Below are 18,112 nucleotides of genomic sequence, written 5' to 3' on the forward strand. Positions count from 1 at the left end.
GCCACTGAGCCCCTGAAGACCGTGGAGGGCGTGGTTTGAGGGGTGCAGCGGGAACCTTGGGAAGTGAGTCAGGATGGTGGCGGGGCATCCCCAGGGACACCCTCACCTCCCTGCCCTGCCCAGACCCAGCCCTGCCAGGCCACCCGGTCTTATCCCAGCCCCCACCTCCCATCTAGCTCCATGACCTTGGGCAGGTTTCTAGATCTTCTAAGCCTCCATTTGTTCACGTACCACAGGGTTTTGGTAAAGATTAAATTTTGGTGAGCATTTTAATCCAGTACCTAGCACGTAGTAAACGCTCCATTAACGTACTCTTCTCCCTCATACCTGGGCCTCAGTTTTCCCTGTTGTTGCGTTTGGAGTGATCGTGTGATATCTGCATGAGGAATGTGCGCTGGTCTTTAGCCTGAGTCGTTCCGGTTATAGTGGACCCAGCTCCTGTGGGTACTTGGCCGGGAGGGCGATAAATGTGCCATTCAGTGAGGTCACTTTACAGCAGCATGCCCAGTGCTCAGGTTGGCCAGACACGAGGTGGACATCAGTAATCGGCTGCAGTCCTTGGCTACATACGAATGTGCTGGAGGCCCCTGGGTGAGTATAGAAGGAAGAGGTAGCAGCAGTCACTCCCGAAGGGCTGGAGTCCTCCTGTGAGGCACGCTTCTCCTTTCTGAGGTGTAGAGCTTTGGCCTTGTGAGTTCTGCCTGGAAGCCTCGTTGGCACAAGGGACTGGCTTTTGGGTCCTGCTGTTTTATGGCTAGCTCTTTACACATGCCAGTTGTAGGCTCTGGCAGCAGTGCCTGAGGGATGATCTAAGCCAAGGACAGAGCCATTGAGGGCACAATAATTGTAGGAGGAAAATTAATTTCCTTAATTTGGCATAAATCCCGAAGACCTTCCCGATGTTAAGAATTCAGAGTAGATTCCCGGGACACAGGGCTGCAGATGTTTGTACTTCTTCCCTATCCTTGATCGGTACCTTGCTGATAGAGTTGGGGGCCAGCTGACTCCTGGACCCTGACTCTGGCAGGCTCTGTTCCCCTTCCCCTCAGGAGGGCTAAGCAGGTAGGATTGAGACCTGGTACCCTGGCAGAAATTAGACTAGTACCCTGGTGGGCCGGGATGGCTTTGACAATCCTAAGTGTCCCCCAGCTGCTGTGGAGGGCAGAGAGATCGGGTGGGTTTTCCCCCCAGGCCTCAGGCCCAGCCTAGGCCTTCCTGTGAAAGCAAGAGATGGCAGAGCCAAAGGCAGCTCTTTCCCTGCTTGGTACATCCCAAGTCCTGCCTCATTTTTGTCCTCTCTTTTCTCACCACTGTTTAACATTAAAATAAAAAAATCGGAGCTGAAAGTTAGGATGCTATGGGATCATATTTACAGCCAAGGAGATGCCGGGGTCACGTCCGGAGTTTATAGGGCTGCAGGTAAGGAAGCATACTGCTAGCTACCAGAGAGGCTGGGGAGGTGAGGCCATGCTGGGAGCCCTGCTGCTCCCCACCCCCAGACCCCATCTTCCAATGGGACTACAGTTCCTTTGGGATGCCTCTGGCAGCTGGAACCTTGGCAGAGCACCCCCTGGGGTTTGGTACCACACAGAGGGATGTCTTAACTCTGTTTTTCGGGGCTACTTCCTGTCCTGCCTGCCCCTCATCCTTAGTCAGTCTCCCTGGGTCTCAGAGCTGGCAGAGACGACAGTGCTGTCAGCCTTTAATTTCTTCCCTCCTCAGGATGCCACATGCCTTTTCCCCAGCATAGGAGCCTGACCTCAGCAAATGTTCCCACAAACCCATCTTGTGCTGGACCTGTAGAAGGGAGATACAGAACTGTGCTAGTCTCCTCGTCTCCACTGTAGAGCCCCGCTCCCCTACCAGGAGACTGACAATGGACAGTGTTCCTCTTCCCACATTGGGCTTACCAAGCACCCACGTTGGTGGAGAGGCTCTGGCAAGTTCTCACACACTTGATTTGTTCCTCGGGGAGGGGCCTCTCGCCAGCCCAGGATGAGAAAGGGGCCCCAGGCCCTGGTCTTGGTACCTGTCTGCCCCAGTGGCTCAGCCCTTTCTAGGTATAATAGTGCCAGCGAGCAGTCACTGGATGCAGATTCTTTGTCATACACATTCCAGCGCCTCGCGCACATCATTATCACATACAGTCCTCACACTGGCTTTATGAGGTGGGCACTTGAACCCCATTTACAGGTAAAAACAGACGTGGAGAGGATTAGTAACACACCCAGGTCACAGCTAGTGAGTGGCGGAAGTGGGAGTCCCACTCGGTCTGCACCAGCCTGTGCTCCCAGCCCCTGTGCTTTCAGGGGAGGGGAGTGAGCAGCCTTGCCCCATAGCCCCTCAGGGCTGCCTCAGCAGTCCATGCGCACTGCAGTGGGGGTGTGATGCTGATATCTGTTCCTGTTGCACCCGTGGAAGTGACTCCTCTGCGAGCCAGGAGATGGCAGGCGGGGAGAGTTGCCCGCCACCCCACCCCCAATCAACTTTTGGTGTCCTCAGAGCTTTTTTATTTCCTTAGCCTTCACATGGTCAGACATGGCCCCCAGGGCTGACCATGGACCCCAGAGTCAGGACTGAGTGAGGGAGGAGGGTCAGGGTCAAGGCTGCAGTAGAGAATGGGTCAGAGTCAGGACCCGGGGTCAAGGGTAGCTAGCTCATTGGTAGGGCGGGAGGTGTTCAAAGTCAGGACTAGAACACAGCTGTGACGTCGGGCTCTGCCATATGATGGAGCTAAAGACTAGATGCAGGAAGTGGAGGGGACACTACATGTGCAGACAAGAGGGGTGGGTGCTGGACAGACAAGGAGCCTTTGGGCTTAGTATGGCTATCGATGCCACCACGTCAGCTGTGGGTCCCCCTGCAGCTTAGCGTCTGTGTAGCACTTTGTGCTGTGGCCAGCAGAGCATCAATCCTCGTTTTTCCCAGGGCCCAGAGAGATAAGTGCTGACATCTTCAGTCTGAGGCGTTGCTTCTCAGACCTGGAAACCAGCTCCCTGTGGAGGGGAGGGCCGGCCTGGGCAGTGGGAGTTGGGATTCTGTTTAGAAGTCGGGGATCGGAGAGAGAAGAATCTTGAGGATCCCAGCCAACCTGAGAGTGAGGGGAAGCAGGGTCCCAGCGCTAATGCACACATCTGCTCTTTGTCTGCAGAGGACCAGTTGCCCCCTGGCTTCCCCTCCATCGACATGGGGCCTCAGCTGAAGGTGGTGGAGAAGGCACGCACGGCCACCATGTTGTGCGCAGCAGGCGGGAATCCAGACCCTGAGATCTCTTGGTTCAAGGACTTCCTTCCTGTGGATCCCGCCACAAGCAATGGCCGTATCAAGCAGCTGCGTTCAGGTGAGCAGAGGGTAAGGGTCAAGGGGCCGTACAGTCGTGAGGAAAGGTGTTTGGTCAGAGTCCAGCACAGCCTTCCCTCTTGGGCCTGGGTGCCTGGAAGCTACAAGAGGCCTCAGCCTGGGGCTGACCCTCCACAGCTGAGCAGAGGGCACCCAGTGGGTGGGCTGGATTTTGCTGTAGACCCACCCAGCCTGGGAAGAGAGCTTGGCAGCTAGGACTAGTCATCAAAGATTCTTTTACCTTCCCGGACTGTCAGACTCCGGATAGGGCCAGCTCTGCCCCTCACAGCATAGATGTTGTGCCCAGCCTGGTATTGGGCTCTTCGAAATTGCTCTGTGGGTGTTCATCCTTTACCTTCCCTGCAGCCTGGCCTGAGAGGGGGCCTGGACGATGCTTCTCTTTGCTTCTCCAGACAGCAGGGAAAGAGGCCAAAGATGCCTGATTCATCAGGCTTCAAAAGGCTGGACCTCAGAGGCTTGCAGCCAGGGGGACTTCTGCCATCCCTCGGCCACCAGGGCCACCTGTCTCCTATGGATGTCTTAGTAGAGCCAGTTTGGAGCCCTGGGAGCAAGGTTGCCATCTTGACCAGGACGGGAGGTGTCGCCCCATTGATCGATCTGCCTGTAAGGCTTCCGCCAGGATAATTGATTCCGCTTTTGTGGAAACAGAGCAGGCGGGAAAGGAGGCTTAGAATCAGCTTAGCTGCATTCTGCATCTGCCGCCAGCATGGCTGGACCGATAGGCCTTGGTCCAGAAGTCCTCCTGCTAGCTGTGGGATGGGGGGCTCAGACAAAATGGCCAGTGCCGGCCAGAGCCCCTGCCGCCCCTCAGCTGTGATTTCAACACTGCGAAGGAGGACACAACTCTGCTCCTTTCAGGGCTCTGCCAGCTTCAAAGGCACCCCTGCCGCTCCCTGTAATGCCAGCCCCTCCCTACCAATTCCCACCAGGTAGACACCCTCGTGGGGCCCGGGAGAGGAGAGAGAAATGATTTGCCCAGCAGGGGCAGGATTCCGGCCCCAGCGATGGCCGCCTGAGACAGCCTACAAAGTGTTAGCTCATTTAATTTAATTAAAACTCAACAAGATGGAGGCAGCTGTAGCGCAGTTAATTAAAACAGCCATAATCAAGGCAGGAAACAGTCCGGCAGCATTTGCAGCCGTTGCCCAGCACTGCCCAGCGGCCGGCATGATTCGGTTCCTATGTTTCCACATAGTCCCCCAGGCAGGCTCCCCAAGCAGCCAGATGGTCCTTCCCGCAGGTCTGGCCTCCACCCTAAATGGCACTGACTGTCTGTGGCATCAGTTCTGGAAGGCACGCTGTCTTGCACATTCGATCATCAAGTATTTATGTAGTGCTTGCTGTGTGCCGGGCCCTGTGCCACCCATTCACTGCCCTGTGAGTTGGTTCCTGCCCTGTGAGCACTTCACCCAGTGCTGCTCAGGCCTCAGCCTCCTGGTCCTCTCAGCAGGAGTCCACACCCCTCCCTCCTTCTCACCTACTCCCTCCCCGTCTCCTTGGCTTTCCTCTGTCTGCCCTGCAGCTTTCTCTTCCTCTGCTTGTTCCTCTAGCTTGGTAGCCCATGAGCCCTGCCCTTGCCCCATGGACAGAGCCCTTTCCTGGGCCAGCTCACCCACTCCTGTAGCTTCAGATACCCTTTCTACTCCTGCAACTCTCAGTCCTGTCTCTCCAACCCATGCCTTGTGGGTGTCACCCTGACAGTGATGAGTGATAACCTCCTTCTCAAACAGCTGTCATTCTCCCACTGACCCTCTCTCTGTGGGTGGTGGCTCCCCAACCTATAACCTGGAGTATACTCTGACTCCTCCTCCAATATGAAACCATCAAGTCCTCTTAAACCCACATGGTTCTCAGGTTGGTCTCCTTTTCTCCTTTCTCCGACTTGGCCATGTCCCAGGTTACCAGACACTACTCTCCCTGCCTCCAGGCTCTCCCCTTGAATGCATCCTCCAGCAGCCATCAGAGCTTTCTGCTCGTGTTCCTCTGTGCTCTGACAGCCTCACTGCCTACACGGTCAGGTGCATGCCCCTGAGCTTGGCACACGCAACCCTTCTCTATCTTCTCCTGCTCACGTCTCCAACTTTATCTCATCACGTTCTGGCTGCACCACTTATTGGCTCTGTGCCCTCAATTGTTTAACTTCTTTGAGCTTCAGTTTCCTCATCTTTAAGAAAGACTTAGAGAAAGGACTGAGACAGTGGTCATTAGAGCTTTAGTTTGTGGCCTGGTTTATGCTGAGGGCTCCAGGAATGGGGCTCTTCTTAATTTCCAGTCGCTCTGACTTGCACTGAGCCACCTTGACCCTATCCTGGCCCTCCAGTCACATTCACCAGCACATGAAGCCTGACCCTTCTCTGCCCAAGGCCTGCTCCTTGAGGACTCCCGCATTACATTTTACCACTGGGCTCCAGCTCTGCTCACTTAGACGGGGCACTCCTTGCAGGGAGGGCCTGGGTCTGGCTCCTGTCTGCGAGGCCCTCCCCGCCTGCCACCCCCACCCCCAACACAAGCCCAGTCATAGACAGGTATCTCTGAGCCGTTGTCAATGAATGATTGCATGAACGTGGCCTTTGAGCCCTGTCCGTGCAGACCGATGTCCACTCCTCCTGCTTCCCAGGTCCAGGGAAGATGTCTTCGACCTTTCCTGCCCCCTGGCAGCTGTGACCTGAGGGTTGTGGGTCCAGAGTCCAGCTGCTGAGATGGAGCCAGATGGCACCTGAGGGGACTCAGTCATCCCACCTTAGCAATAATGGACAGGACTCTTCCCCCGTCACTGCCTGATTCTGGCCCCTAGCTCCTAAACCTAGTAGCTGCTATTCATATCCTGTTAACCATTCAGGAAGGTGCTGGGGCTGTTCCATGCACATTTATAGGGACAGTCCTTCATGGAGTGGAATCAGGCCCCGAGCACTGGTTGTTTACAGGGACTTTCACGGTTTATGCATCACCGACAGTTTACAAAGCGCTTTCCTGCCTCTGGTTGCACTTGATTCTCTGAGAAGTAGGACAGGCTGTGATTATCATGCCCACTTGACAGCTGAGTTAAGGGAGTCACCTGGGGTCACACATGGAGATGCAGAGCCAGGGAGCTCCCCTGCAAGGTTCCCCAGGAGCCTTCTAATACCACGTATACAGAACTTGGGCCCTGGGGAGTGGCGACACTCTGCTAGGGCTGCAGAGCTCCACAGTCTCATGCTCTCCAGACTCAGGCCCCCACTGACTAGTACCCAGAACTCCTCAGGCATCTGTGGGCTGAGCCACAGCACCTGTCACCAGGGTGTGGCCCCAGAACAGAGCTTGGTAGGAGGGTGATTGTGGCCTGATCCCAGGTGTGAGCTCTGCTCAGCAGATTCATTCTCCACTGAAGTCACATGACCTGCTGCCACAACATGAGCCTCTTAGACAATCTGAACTTGAGACCCAGGGTGGGCCCAAGAGGAATAGGGACACGCTCAGAGAGAGTAGAAATTGAGCCAGGAGTAGGCACTGTCGCCAGAACAATATGTAGGGGCTGACCTCTCAAGTGGGGCTCTGAGCTGCTGCTGGGTCCTGAAAGGAGCTGTTGGCCACATGTTCTGCCAAGCCTGGATGGGGCCCCAAGGACACCCCCTGTGCTCCACTCATCCCAGAGGCCTGGGTGTGGTAGCCGCCATCCATCCCCGTCGCCATCAAGGACCACCCTAATGCACATGTCCATGTGCTTACCCAGAGAGCTATCTCCTTCCACACTCCGTGACCCCTGAACCTAGACTGCAGGGCCTCGAGCAGAGATGCCAGCATCTAGCTGCTGGAGGAGACCCACTGGCCCCAGCAGATGGGACCCAGAGGGAAGTGCAGAGCAGTCCTCAGTGTGTGCCTGCGGCCTGCAGCCCCTTACTCTACTGGCCAGCCTCAGCTTGTACGGGAAGAGCCTGTCTCCTCCCCACCCCCACTCTGCCCCGCCGTCTGCTGCATCTCTGCCAGGAGGGCACACACGCATTTGGTATGTGGTCACCATTTCCCTTTGGTCTGAGCACACTGCCACCCATTATGTGCAGTGCTGATTCCCGGGTTCCCTCCAGTCTCTCACAACTACTTTGTGAAATGGACAGATGGGCACATGGCTTTTCTGAGGTGTCCAGAGACTCATCACACAGACGGTTAAGGTTTAGAAGAGGTGAAGCCAGAAGCTAGGCGTCCCAGACCTTGGCCATTTACCCTGCCACCCCCTCCCAAAGCAGGCCAAGACTATAGCAGTCGATCAGTGGTGTCAACTTTTTGGTCTCAAGACGTCCAATTATAAGTATCAGAGGACCTCAAAGAGCTTTAGTTTGTATGGATTTTATCTATCAATATTTACCATATTAGATATTAATGCTGAGAAGATCTTAAATATTTATTAATCCATTTTAAAATAACTTCAAAACCCATTCCATTTAACATAACATTTTTAACAAAAAATTATTATATTTTCTAAAACAAAAACATCTAGTGAGAAAAGAGTAGCTTTGTTTTACACTTTTACATATCTCTAATTGGGCCAAATAGAAGTCAGCTGGATTTGCTTTTTTTTTTTCTTTTTCTTTTGGATTTTCCTATCTGCTGTATTCGATCTTTTGTGATATCACACATCGTGGAGCCTCTGGGAAACTCAACTGTGTGTTCATGAGCGGACGAGAGTGAAAAAGAAAAATAATTTCTTAGTATTATAAAAATTGTTTTGACCTTGTGGACCCCCTGAAGGATCTCAAGGACACTAAATTTCTCTGGACTGAGTTTGGCAGATCACTGTAACAATGGTTCTTTCTAGACGATCTCTCTGCACTGCCTCACATACACACCTCAGGTCCCAACAGTTGCCTTTGCCTTCTCTCCAGTCTCTGTGTCTGCAGGAGGCAGCCTAGTCTAGTGGGAAGGCCATGAGCCAGACAGACCGGGTTAGTTCCTGCCACCTCACTCACAAGCTGTATGACCTTGGGCTTTGGGCAGGTCACTTAATGTTCCTCAGTCTGTTTCCTCACTCCTTCACGGAGCTGGAGAATTCCTCCCAGGCAGATGTTGGCAGGTTCAATGAAACATAGTGATCCGTTTTTCTCTCGGTATACTTCTATCCCCCACAAGTGGACAGAGAGAAGCAGGATGGACAGCACAGGGCCTGGGCCCGCCCACAGGCTTCTCACTCCTCTGGGTGAGATGGTGGTAGAAGAAGAGCCTGAGCACAGCCTCAGAGGAGGCCCCCGTTGAGAAGGAGCCTGCTCAGACCTCACACGAGCCCTGCACCAGGCTTTTGGAGGCTGAGCACTTGGCCCTCTGGCTTCTGATCCCCAGGATTATGAAGCACTGAACAGGCGAGGGGCGACCACTGGCCTCCGGCTCTCACCGGTCAGTTTGGGGAGAAGCTCAGTAGTCACTCAGTTTTTAGCAGAGTTGAGTGGGCTTTACAGGGAGTCTGCCACTGGGTTGCGTGTTTAGCCTCATCCATGGCAAGGTGGGCTGGTGTGTGTGTGCAGGGAAACCTGGTCTGGTGGTCACCTAAGGTGAGCCCTCCTTTTTTGCCCTTTCTTCTGTCTGTTTAAAGGCCCTGTTTTATTTTGGTAAGTGCTTTGTTTTAAAATCTACCCACCTGTGGATTTGGGTGGCCCTGCAGGATGGGGTTGCCACCTCTTCACCTCCGCCATCTATTGGCCTCAGCCAGCAGGGTCTACATGTAGGAGCCCTGACTCACCGTTCTGATTCCCATCACCCCCAGCCCTGCTGACCCCTGTCCCACTCTCCCCCTCCTCAGAGCAGTGCCAGTGACCTGGGGGACACACACTTCACCCACACTCAGCCTGGTTCTTGCACGCACATTACCTGCATCAGCCTAACTCAGGCCTCGATTTCTCCATGTATTTAAGGCCCTTTCTTGTGTTTCATTTTATCTGATTTGGCTTTTTGTGGCTTTCCTTCCTTTTGTACTAATGCTTCTCTCTGATCTTATTTGCATTCAAATTACCTCGCCAGGTGGTTCACCAATTAGAGGTAAGAATGCTGTCCGTGCATCTCGCCACGCCACGCCTTGCCACTGCCGTCACCACCACTCCATCCCGTCCAGTTTGTCACCTCCCCCATCCCCATCCTGACCTCTCCAGCCTCCTCATCTCCAGCTCTGGCCCCCTCAACACCACCAGCCACCACACACATCCACTCTCAGTCATTCCCTCCTGTGGATTCATCCATTGCAAGTCTGGATTGTGGAGCTACTCAGCTGAGCCCTGCCTTGGGGACAGCAAGCCCTACCACCTGGGCCTTCTGGGCCAGTCCCACAGAAGGGGCCTGTCGGCTCTCGCAGTGAAGCCCAGCCCTGGTCCCCAAGGCTGGCCACAGAGGGAGAGTATTCTTGTGAGGTGAGGGAGCATGACCAAGTCTTGCCTTTCCTCTTGAGAACCTTTTTTGTCTTGGGGCCCTCAATTATTAATGCCCCCTTTAACGTCCTGGATCTGTAGTAGAATGAGGACCATCCTGTAAATCCCTCAGCCCAGCAAACACTAGGGGGAACATGTAGTAAAGACTTTAGGTGCTAGGATGTCAGCTGAGAAATACAGGGTCCCATGTGACTGAATCCCCTGCCCTATCAGCACTCAGCCGTTTTCATGCAGCAGGGTCCTGCAGCCTAGGGGTTCAAAGCCCAGACCCTGGATTCAGAGATCTGGGTTCAAGTCTAACTCACCACCTGCACAACCTTTAGAAAATGGATTTCTCTCTCAGAAGTCTGTTTCCTCCTCTTTAATTTGGGACCCAGGCCCCACCTCATGGGATTAGAGGAGAGAGTGAGGATTTGGGTAGTGTCTGGCTCAGAGCAGACAGCTTATAAATGGTTACTTCTGTATTTATTTACATTATTTTCTCCCTACCTCTCAATGTACTTGGGCACATCTAGACCCTCAGAGTTCAGGGCCAGGGTGGTCTCAGCATAGAAGTTGAGGCTGGGAAGAACAGCTGCCCCCCTGTGGGCTTTGGTTCCAGATTTGGGGGTTTCTCTGTACAAATAGGCTCAGGGTCCCTGACCAGTCCTGGCTCTGAATACAGGAGAGTTTCCACCCCCAATAGGGATCTTACCCAGGTACTACTTCCTGTTCCTGCCTGTGGCACCACCCTTCAGCTGAGCTGACCTTAGTGCAGCCCCACCCAGCCAGGGGTGTCACCCCCACCTGCTCAAATGAACATTTTCTGTAAACAGTGTCCATTCATCCCATGACCATGACCTGTTGGGTACCCTTGGGCTGCTCTCGCAGGAGATGGGTATTTGGTATGTGTCCTGGGCCCTCACACTCCCTGATGGTCAATGGGGAGGCTGAGGCCAGGACCATTTGTCCTATATCAGGGCCAAGCCTAGGCAGCCCCTTGTCCCATCTCCAGCTCCCAGGCCCATGGTGGTTCTCCCTTCGGGCTGGGCCATGAGAGCATGGCTTGGTACTTTTCCTGTGGCTCCTGTCTAGTCAGGTGGGCTAGCAGGTTCTGTCTGTGTCCTGTGTGGGTATGACCATCAGCCTGCCTGGGCCCTGGGAGGGAAAGAGCTGCTAGGGTCACTCTGTTCTGTGCAGGCAGTGGTTTTATGTCAGGCTTTGTTCTGTGGGGTTATTAACTGTCTATTGGATCGTCCTATGTGAATGTGATTTGTCTGCTGGCTTGTTTCAGGGAAGTGGTGTTACCTGTACCCCAGGGTGTTACTGTCACAGACAGCTTGCTCAGTGTGCTCTCATAAGCAGTTTTTTCAAGTGTTTCTTGCCTGGCCTGGAGAGTGGGGTGGCCAAGTTGAGTGGTTTTGCCCCACACCCCACTGCCACCCTCACCTTGGGCTCCCCCGTCTGGTCCTACCAGGACTGGCCCTGAGCCTAGGTTTCCTCTATCCTCTGTGAGGGTCCTTTTCAGCTGCTCCCCCAATTCTGGCTCCTGTCTGTCCGTCTGCGGCCAGAGCAGCCCCTCAGGGCGCCGGCCTGAGTGGGAGCTACAGCCTCCATTAGCCTCCTGAATTATGCAGGAGCCGTGGTGGGTCGAAGCACTTTAGTGGAACCAGGCTGAGGAGAGGAGCCGGAATGGGTGGGGCTAGCAGGGTGGGGGTAGGGTAGGAAGGAAGGATGGGTGCTGTGAACAGAGGCTACTGGGCACCAGGCCCCCAAGGCAAGCCCCATCCTTCCTCTGGGGTTCTGGTGGGTGGCAGATTCCCAAGCTCTTGCCTAATGAGGGCATTGCATGCTTATAAACCACCCCAGGCCTCAAGGTCTACAGGCTGCTCCCACCCACACCTGGCTCCGTGTGACTTGGCATGGCCGGGAGCACTAATGGGGATGCATCCTGGCCAGAGCGTGGTGGGCACTCAGTGGAGTTAGGGGTAGGGGTAGAGCCTTTGGCAGAGCCGATAGGCCCGACTGAACTTCAGGGTGGGGCAGGATTGTGCTCCAGAGTGCAACCCTCGTTTCCAGCCCGGAGGCCACTGGACTAGTCGGGAGAGCTTCCTGGAAACAGCACTGGTGCTGGGATATGGCCCCAATGTCTGCAACATCTGGTCAACACAAGCCACAAATGCTGTCGAGACTCCTATCCGTGTTCCAGGCCTGAACTCTGTCTTCATGTCCCCACAGGTGCCTTGCAGATTGAGAGCAGTGAGGAGTCGGACCAAGGCAAGTACGAGTGTGTGGCGACCAACTCTGCAGGCACACGCTACTCGGCCCCCGCCAACCTGTATGTGCGAGGTAAGGACTCGAGCAGTGCCTGGCCCTATCTTCATGGAGTTGAGCTGCCCCTGCTGGGCATGCTGCTTGGAGCCCTTGGTGTGGACACAAAGGGGGCTGCCATGGGCCTAGTCTTTTCTTTACCCCACGTCTTTCTGCAGCAGCCATGACAGCAGCAGCAGCTCCCAACGGGCAAGCTCCTAATGTCCGCCACTGCTCTGCTTTCCTTCCCTGCAGGCCCTTTGGGAAGCAGTCACTCTTGGGAGCATTTGTATCTCTTGTAGGTCCTACTGCATGGGCCCAGAGCCCCATGGGAATCTAGAGTCTTCTGAGCAGATGCGTGCGCGCAGGCACGAACATTTGTGTGTAAACTTGTGCGTACCTGCCTGGTCTTCCTTGAGTCTGTCCTGCCCCCCGCCACGTACATCCCCCATCCCCAGTGGGGCAGGTGTCAGGCCAGGTGTGCCTGCACTCTGCCCTGGGGTTTTCCAGGGCAGAATACAGGGGAGCTACCTGTATTCTGTCACCAGCCAAAGACCCTTATGTAGGAGGTCAGGCTGAGGCAGCCCTACGGGTAAGCACCTACCGTGTTCCAGGTGTTCCTTGCTGGGACTAAGTAGATCGTGCATTTTCACAAGTTCAGCAGAAAGGGTCTGAGGACTTTTGAAGTGTCCAGTCTCTGCTATGATCACAGCCCAAGGGTGACCAAAGCTGGCCACCTGCCAGCTTCCTTCACACATTGAAACTGATGTGCATGGTGCCCAGGAGGGGCCCTGGGAGCCCCACCTTCCTCCCACTGTCCCCTTGTTTAGTCCTCTTGCACAGATGGGTGTCATTAAAAGTGAAACCGTCTCTCGGGATTTGTAAAGGAAAATGGATGCAGCTTTCTTGCAGTGATGACTTCATCACACTTAAGTGCTTAGTGCAGCTTCACTAGGAGTATCCATCTGTCTGCTCAGGGCAGGCACAGGGCGGGGTGATGGCAGTGGCCTGTCCAACTCTACGGGGCCACATGGTCAGATGGAGCAGAGAGAACTAGGCTGTCATCTATGTATTTATTGAAGGGCTGCTCCGCATCAGGGCATAGGTTCCTGAGAGGCCACAAGCTCCCAGCCCGTTTGGTGATGGGCAGATTGTGCTCCAGAGACAACAAATGATGCTTCATTGGAGTTGGCGGTGTGTGATGAGAGGTCTGCACTAGCCCCCTTGTCAGGTATCCTGCACGTTGAGGCTCACCTGAGCTGCCCCAGGGCCTGTTTTAAGGAATAGCATCAGGGCAGGGAGGCCAGGAACTTGAGAGCCACTCAGAAGGCCAAGATGAATGTTGTAAATTACCCAGCTTCCCCCAACACTGCTCCAGGCAAAGCTTCTGACAGGCACACAGGGGCCTGACAAGTCCTCTCTGAGAGACCCTTCTTTGTCAGAGACTTACTTTCTCCTACCCGGACTATTGCAAATGTTGGGTGGTCTTGACCAAGCACTTTTTCCAGAAGACCATAGTGTTGAGAGAGTGGAGGTCCTGGACATCAGCAAGAAAGCCATTTGGGCATATTTTCTGAGGCAGAGCTATAGGAGGCTGTATAGAGGCAAGAGATGGCCCAGACCCAAGGTGGATGGATGTTGCATTGTCATCTCGGCTGGGCAAGTCACCATCACAGTGGCCTCAGCCGAGACAAAGCAGTGAGTATCCTTTGGAGATGTCCTGAGTTTGGTTGCTGTAGCCAGCAGCTTGGGAACTGACCAGGGAGCTCTGATCCTCAGCCCCTTGGAGCCTTCCTGTCTGTGAGGCCTCCACTATCCCAACATAGTGGGCTCAGAACCCTGACTAGCTCCTGCCATGGCCCGTCCCCCACCCTCCACCAAGTCTTTCTGACTTGCCTTCCTGGTGCATTCCCATAAGCCTTTTGGGTAGTGAATGCGGGAATTTCTTTAGGTCTAGCCCCGTTTGCCCAGGGCCCTAAAACAGGCTGTCGGAACCTGGCTTTAGTTATCTTTCTCTCCCTGTCACACACACATTGCTGTGGGTCTTGGTGTCTCAGGGCCAATCCTAAGTCTCCATCCCCAGGCCCCATCTGAACCTGCACCTGCCCTGCTTTACTGAGAGTAACACTTATAGTGCTAGGACAGGCCCAGATTGTAGATACCTAGAAAGCCCTGCTCCTAGGACTCTTGCCTCTGGTGTTGCTCTCGCCCTCATCTCAGTCCTGGCACAACGTCTGCTTTCTGACCCCAGCAGTGTTGAGGGCCCATCAGCCCCAACTCCTCTAGGACAGCCTCTGCTGTACTAGCTACCAGCTCTGTATACTAAACTTTGCTTGTGGATGGGTTCCCCATGGAAAAGGCCCACCACTGCAGTGCTGGCCTGCCTGCTGGCCCGTACCCACCCGCCTCCCTGCAGAGCGGCTGCCTTTTACCCTCCAGGCTGGTTGGATGCCCTTGCTGGGTACCAGCTATCAGGCCGTGGGCCTCAGCATCTGGGTCATTGTACACTCTAGCCCAGGGTTTCTCAGCCATGGCACTGTTGATGTTTCATGCCAATAACTATTACTTACGTGGGGCTGTCCTGTGCATTGTAGGCTGTTGAGCAGCATCCCTGGCCCACTAGATGCCAGTAACACCCCCTAGTCATGAAAACCCAGAATGTCTCCAGACCTTGCCCAGTGTCATTTGGGGAAATCCTCTCAGTTGAGAACCACTGTTCCGGATGGACGGCCTCCCACTGGCAATCATCTTGTCCAGTAAGCTCAAGGCTGCATCTCGTCAGATCTGGCTTCAGGGTCTACCTCACATCCCTCCTCTGTCCTCCAGATTCCTAGGGCTCCCACTACCTCTCTGAGGCCCTGTAATTGATACATTTAATGGGGCAGTGAGTATAAAGCTTCCTGCATGGCACCAGGCATGCAGGAAGTGCGTGACAGTCAGCAGCCGCTGCTGCTGTTGGGATGACACCGTTGGAGGATGGATGCATCATCCATTTACGTCTGACTTTGCTCACAGTTGCCCACAGCTCCACCCACAGTCTAGCGGGTCCAGGCATGCCTGGTGGACCAGCCTCTCCCTCACCATCCAAACTCCCCTCTGAGTGACTCACTCTCTCCTTCCATCCACAGCGTCTCTCTCCTCCACCTTTCAGGATGTACAGCTGCTGGAGCCAGGACAGGGCCACACCCTTTGGAGAGCCTGCCCTGCTTGCCCCTGATGTTCCCCACTCTCTGCAGAGAGCTGGCTACTTGACCACAACTGTCTCTAAACGGGGCTATATTTTCATGGCCTTTCTCCCCACAGGTGTCCAGACTGGCTCCTCACATGGTGCCGTGCCGCATGGGGCTTCCTCAAGGTGGCGGGGTTCTAATGGCCCGTGTGCCTGTGGGGTTTGTGGGCTGGGCGGGCCCCTACCCCAGAGCCCAGCTCTCTGAGTCGATCAGAGCCATGGGGGGTGTGTAGGGGCCTGCCTGTGCCCCACTCCCACCCCTCCCCGTCCTACTCTTGGTGTCCCAGCACCTGCCGGGAGGGGACTCAGCCCTGTCCACTGTGTCCTCCATAAGTCCTGAGTCTTTTGTGAGCGCGTGGTCCGCGCGCACCTGCGTGCACGTGCGTGTGCGTGGGGCACAGGAGTCTTGTCTTGTTTCCATGCTGTGTGGGCAGATGAAGGTTGGCCTGTTTTTACTCTCTCTGTGTTTCTCCTTGTCTTTTTTTTATTCCCTCCTCATCCTCATCGCACTCTGCCATCAACCCAAACTCTCATCTCTCAGATCAGCGAGAAGGTTGGTCCTTTTCACTTCTTATCCATCTACAGTTCGCCCGTCGATGGGATACTCCTGTCAGGGACCAGCAGGCACGGCCAGCTCCCGTGGGCTCACTCCAGCCAAGCCTGCCCGCCAGTCAGGCTCTGCTCTCCGTTGTTAGGGCTGGCAGGCGGGCAGGACCAGGGGTGGGTGGGCAGGCTCCCCTGCCCCGCATGTTTCTGCTGCTTGAGTCACTGATGCACCTTGTGTCTGCATGTCCCCTTAGCTGGGCTCCCCTGCAGGGGTGGTCGGGCGGACGTGGTGCATGGCATGAAGCTGCACTCCACCTTCATGCCCAGGCCAGGCTAGATCTCTGTTCCATGTGGAGCTCAGGTATGGTTGTGGGAGCTGTAAGAGCTGTAGTGCTTTATGTGTACTTGTGGGGCCTTCCACAGCCCCCACTCACCTAAACTCCATGTTTGCCTGAGCTCAGCTAAAACCACTGGGAAGACAAAGGGAAAAGGCTCATTTGGAATGAGCTGATCCTTCAAGATCCTGCAGTGCAGGACTAAAGTCTATAGCATCTGCCCTGTCCTTGCCCCCGCCAAGGCTCCATGGGGCAGCAGCCCTGCTCTGCCTGCTGAGCTTAGTGTCCATGGCACAGGGTGGGTGGCATCATCTTGTTTGCTGAGTAAGTCTCCTACACTCTTGTCTTTTCTTTCTCTGGCCAGATCCAAATAAAGAGTTTCCCACCTGCCCCAGGCCCCTCCATCTGCCTGAGTCTCATAGACAGTACACATTTTCTCAGTCTCCTCTTGGGTGCTGGGCATTGAAACCCAAGGAGATCACACCTGACTAAATGGTCAACTGCAACTTAGGCCTATGTGGGAGCCCAGTAGAGGCCCTGGCACAGCCACAGGTTGGGAAGGGCTTCCTGGAAACTCTGCTCCTGCCCATTCCAGAGCAGTCTTCCATGTGTCTGATCCATCAGAGGAGGCTCATCTGTCAACTGGGCTTTGGGCTGAGCCCCAAGGAGCAGAGCTGGGCCACTTGGTCCCCTCTGCATCATCTCGGTGGCTTGAGTTTCTTTTATGAGGGTGAGGGAGCCAGTTGGGAGGAGGGCTTCAGCCTCGGCTCAGATATCAGCTCTGAGTATCCGTCCATATGCACTCCTGAGCTCTGGGGCATTTCGGTTACACTATTTCGCTGACCGGGCGGATCTGCCCAGGCAGTCAGAAAACAGTCATCAGCAGAGACAGCCTAGCCCGCAGCTGCCTCCTCCCATGCATACCCTTTCCCCCACCTTCCTGGTCCCTTGTCCCCCCTCCTCCATCAGTGGTCCCCCCAAAAATAAGCACGTACACAAATATTTAACGGGAAGGCAGAAATGAGTTTCTAAATATTCCAGGGGGATTTGCTGGGCTGGTAATTTGTTTGGCGCTGATAATTACATCTTACATTTTTCCAGCTTTACTTAAAACTGTGTGCTGAGTGCACCGGCATTTAATTAGTGCTCTGCGGCAGCCACAAGGTTATTTATTAAAGAGTTATTTTATCTTGATACAGTGGATCCTGCCCCTTATCCCCTCCTTAATGTTGTGTTATTTTCATCAGAGAAATTTCCGCGAATGAATGCGGATTGCGGGGCAGCCTCCCCCTGCGATTAGGCTGTCACTCCACTGAATGCTGGTGCCTCTGGGCGCCGCACCGCCCTATTATAGGGGTTGTCAGCGCAAATAATTAGACTTAAAAGTTACAGTTGAAATATAATCCAGAAATGGCAGGGCCCTGTTTTGGAAATTGTCTATAAAATGTCAGCACTCAGGATGCACAGGGAACGGTACGAGAGCAGCATTGTTGGAGCTCAAGATTAGACCCTAAGCACATTTTTTCTAGCATTAGTTTTTCCTTTCCTGCTGTCGCTTCTGTCAGTAGACTGAGTCCAAAGCAAGTCCTGTCCCTTTTGGAGGCCTTCTGTTTGTGATGGTGAGAGGAATGACGGGGGGCTGCTGCCAGAGGCGCCAGCCACTCCTGGCTGTTGGGAGGGGGTGGTTGTCTGGGCAGGTCCAGGATTCTGGACCCTGCGGGCACTGTCAATCCTAGGCGGTTGTCTCTCACTTCTCTTGCCATGTAGCTGAAGCCCAGTGTCCTTGTGAAAGCGTCAAGGGTCACACACCCAGGAGCCTCTGGGTTGGAAGCCCTTACCTGGTGCTAGGGATGACCCTGAGAGTCACAAACTCATCCTTAGCCCCTGGAGTTCTCCCTTCTACCTGCATCTAGCAAGGGAAAAATAAAAGTGAAACTAGTCTCAATGTTTGTTTCTGAAAGGCCTCCATC

The 18,112-nt window shown here is 54.5% G+C and overlaps 1 protein-coding gene across 6 annotated transcripts in view; it reads left to right on the top strand.

Annotated features, from left to right (window-relative positions):
* Window positions 1-18,112, top strand: part of PTPRF (protein tyrosine phosphatase, receptor type F) — a 75,833-nt gene that overhangs the window by 24,551 nt on the left and 33,170 nt on the right. For all 6 annotated transcript variants that reach the window (XM_023534956.1, XM_023534960.1, XM_023534957.1 and 3 more), the window contains 2 exons: window positions 3,152-3,340; window positions 11,961-12,071. In XM_023534956.1, coding sequence (XP_023390724.1) covers window positions 3,152-3,340; window positions 11,961-12,071 — 300 coding nt within the window. The remainder of the gene's footprint in view (window positions 1-3,151; window positions 3,341-11,960; window positions 12,072-18,112) is intronic.

Source organism: Pteropus vampyrus, unplaced genomic scaffold (genome assembly GCF_000151845.1).
Source record: "Pteropus vampyrus isolate Shadow unplaced genomic scaffold, Pvam_2.0 Scaffold135, whole genome shotgun sequence".
Taxonomy (NCBI): Eukaryota; Metazoa; Chordata; class Mammalia; order Chiroptera; family Pteropodidae; genus Pteropus; species Pteropus vampyrus.